Below are 2500 nucleotides of genomic sequence, written 5' to 3' on the forward strand. Positions count from 1 at the left end.
TGCCTGACCCCGCCCTCTCTCTCTCTCTGTGTGTATGCCTGCCTGCCCCCCCTCTCTCTCTGTGTGTATGCCTGCCTGCCCCACCCCCCTCTCTCTCTCTGTGTGTATGCCTGCCTGCCTGCCCCACCCCCCTCTCTCTCTCTCTGTGTGTATGCCTACCTGCCTGCCCCCCTCTCTCTCTCTCTGTGTGTATGCCTGCCTGCCTGCCTCCCCCTCTCTCTGTGTGTATGCCTACCTGCCTGCCCCCCCTCTCTCTCTGTGTGTATGCCTGCCTGCCTCCCCCTCTCTCTCTCTGTATGCCTGTCTGCCTGCCTGCCCCCCCTCTCTCTGTGTGTATGCCTACCTGCCTGCTCCCCCTCTCTCTCTCTCTGTGTATGCCTGCCTGACCCCCCTCTCTCTCTGTGTGTATGCCTGCCTGCCCCACCCCCTCTCTCTCTCTCTGTGTGTATGCCTGCCTGCCTGCCCCACCCCCCTCTCTCTCTCTCTGTGTGTATGCCTACCTGCCTGCCCCCCTCTCTCTCTCTCTCTGTGTATGCCTGCCTGCCTGCCTCCCCCCTCTCTCTGTGTGTATGCCTACCTGCCTGCCCCCCCTCTCTCTCTGTGTGTATGCCTGCCTGCCTCCCCCCTCTCTCTCTCTGTATGCCTGCCTGCCTGCCTGCCTGCCCCCCCCCTCTCTCTGTGTGTATGCCTACCTGCCTGCTCCCCCTCTCTCTCTCTCTGTGTATGCCTGCCTGACCCCCCCCTCTCTCTGTGTGTATGCCTACCTGTCTGCCCCCCTCTCTCTCTCTCTGTGTATGCCTGCCTGCCTCCCCCCTCTCTGTGTGTATGCATTTCTATGTTTTATATGCATTATGTTTGTGTGTGTTTTGCCAGATGAGATGAATATGGAATTTCACTCATAATTTAAAATAACACCTCTCTTTTTCTCTGTCTCTCTCTCCATCTCTTTCCATGTCTCTATTCTCTGTGTTTGTCCTTGAGGTGAGAGTAGCAGAGTTTGGTCAGTTTGATAGAAATGTTTTCATTATTTATGGAGTGAGTGTGTTATGCCTTCTCACCTCTCTACAGTGAGATGTAATTTAACACAATAAGAATCTCTCCAGCTGGCCTACACAAATGCACACACACACACACACACACACACACACACACACACACACACACACACACACACACACACACACACACACACACACACACACACACACACACACACACACACACACACACACACACACACACACACACACACACACACACACACACACACACACACACACACACACACTGTGAGCCGCCACTGTGAAGGCTTCATACATAGAGAATGTGTAACTGGATTTGTGTGTTTTTTCCCTCCTTTCTGTGTGAGATACAGAGAAGGTGAGGGAGAAACACAAACAGTGTTTCTGCTGATGAATAGTGTAGTTACCCTTGGTTACCCCTCCTGCCTCCTCCACCGTCGCTTCTGCTTTTCATAATTACAGTTCGGGACCAGGGTTTCTGCCTGACACAAAAGGAGAGCAAATGTTTTGAAATGTAAATCCTAAAAAAGGTGTCACTCTCCAATTTCTATTTCAACTTCAATACACAGATAAAGAATTGTGCAGAAAATAACAACAGAATACAGACACACATAAACAACCAGAGAAGTCAACCAGTGGACACGTTATGTGTGTATGGAACAGACACGTCACTTCCAGAACCTAAGACCAACCTTCTTGTTTTCCAGTGACTATACTATGTTCCCTTCAACGTTGATTCATGGTTCCTAACTTCTATGTCACTTCTGTCCCCTTGTCCCCAGTGATGGCTGGGCGGACCGGTACGATGTGACAGATGGGTACGTGCGCGAGGCGGCGGGCGGAATCACCATCAAGCTGCAGTCAGCTGATGTGAAGTGGTTTGATGAGTACTACCTGAAGCTGCGGCCAGACAACAACCTGAGAAACCCCTGGTTCCCTGAGTTCTGGCAACATCGCTTCCACTGTAAGCTGAAGGGACACCCACAGGAGAGCCTCAAGTACAACCGCACCTGCAGCAGTGAGTTTACACACATATACGTATAAGCAGGCACACACGCAGACAAGCATACACACGCATGCAGGCATGCACACTGTTCTGGAAACCAGGAGTGTTTGTGGGCATCAATGATGACGTCAAAGGATGTATGAAGTAGCTCTCAGATCTGACCAGTCCATTCAACACATCTGGACAAGGAGGCTCTTTTATTAAGCCTGCCGCCACATTCACTCCTCTGTTCATTCAAAAATCTGCATATTGTGTGTGTCTCTCTCTCTCTCCCCCCTTTCTCTCTTGTCTCTCTCTTTCTCTCTCTCTCTTTTCTCTCTTTCTTCTCTCTCCCCCTCTCTTTCTCTCTCCCTATCTCTCTCCTCTCTCTCTCTTTCTATCACCCCCTCTCTCTATCTCTCCTTCTCTCTCTTTTTGTCTCTCTCTCTCTCTCCCCCTCTGTCTCTCTCTTTTTCTCTCTCTCTCTCACTCT

General features: G+C 51.0%; 1 protein-coding gene across 1 annotated transcript in view; it reads left to right on the forward strand.

Annotated features, from left to right (window-relative positions):
* LOC123993915 (metabotropic glutamate receptor 5-like) overlaps window positions 1–2500 on the forward strand; it is a 149160-nt gene that overhangs the window by 115650 nt on the left and 31010 nt on the right. Inside the window, exon 7 of the mRNA XM_046296391.1 lies at window positions 1805–2040. Within this exon, the coding sequence (XP_046152347.1) occupies window positions 1805–2040 (236 nt within the window). The remainder of the gene's footprint in view (window positions 1–1804; window positions 2041–2500) is intronic.

This window comes from Oncorhynchus gorbuscha, linkage group LG13, assembly GCF_021184085.1.
Source record: "Oncorhynchus gorbuscha isolate QuinsamMale2020 ecotype Even-year linkage group LG13, OgorEven_v1.0, whole genome shotgun sequence".
In the NCBI taxonomy this organism is placed as follows: domain Eukaryota; kingdom Metazoa; phylum Chordata; class Actinopteri; order Salmoniformes; family Salmonidae; genus Oncorhynchus; species Oncorhynchus gorbuscha.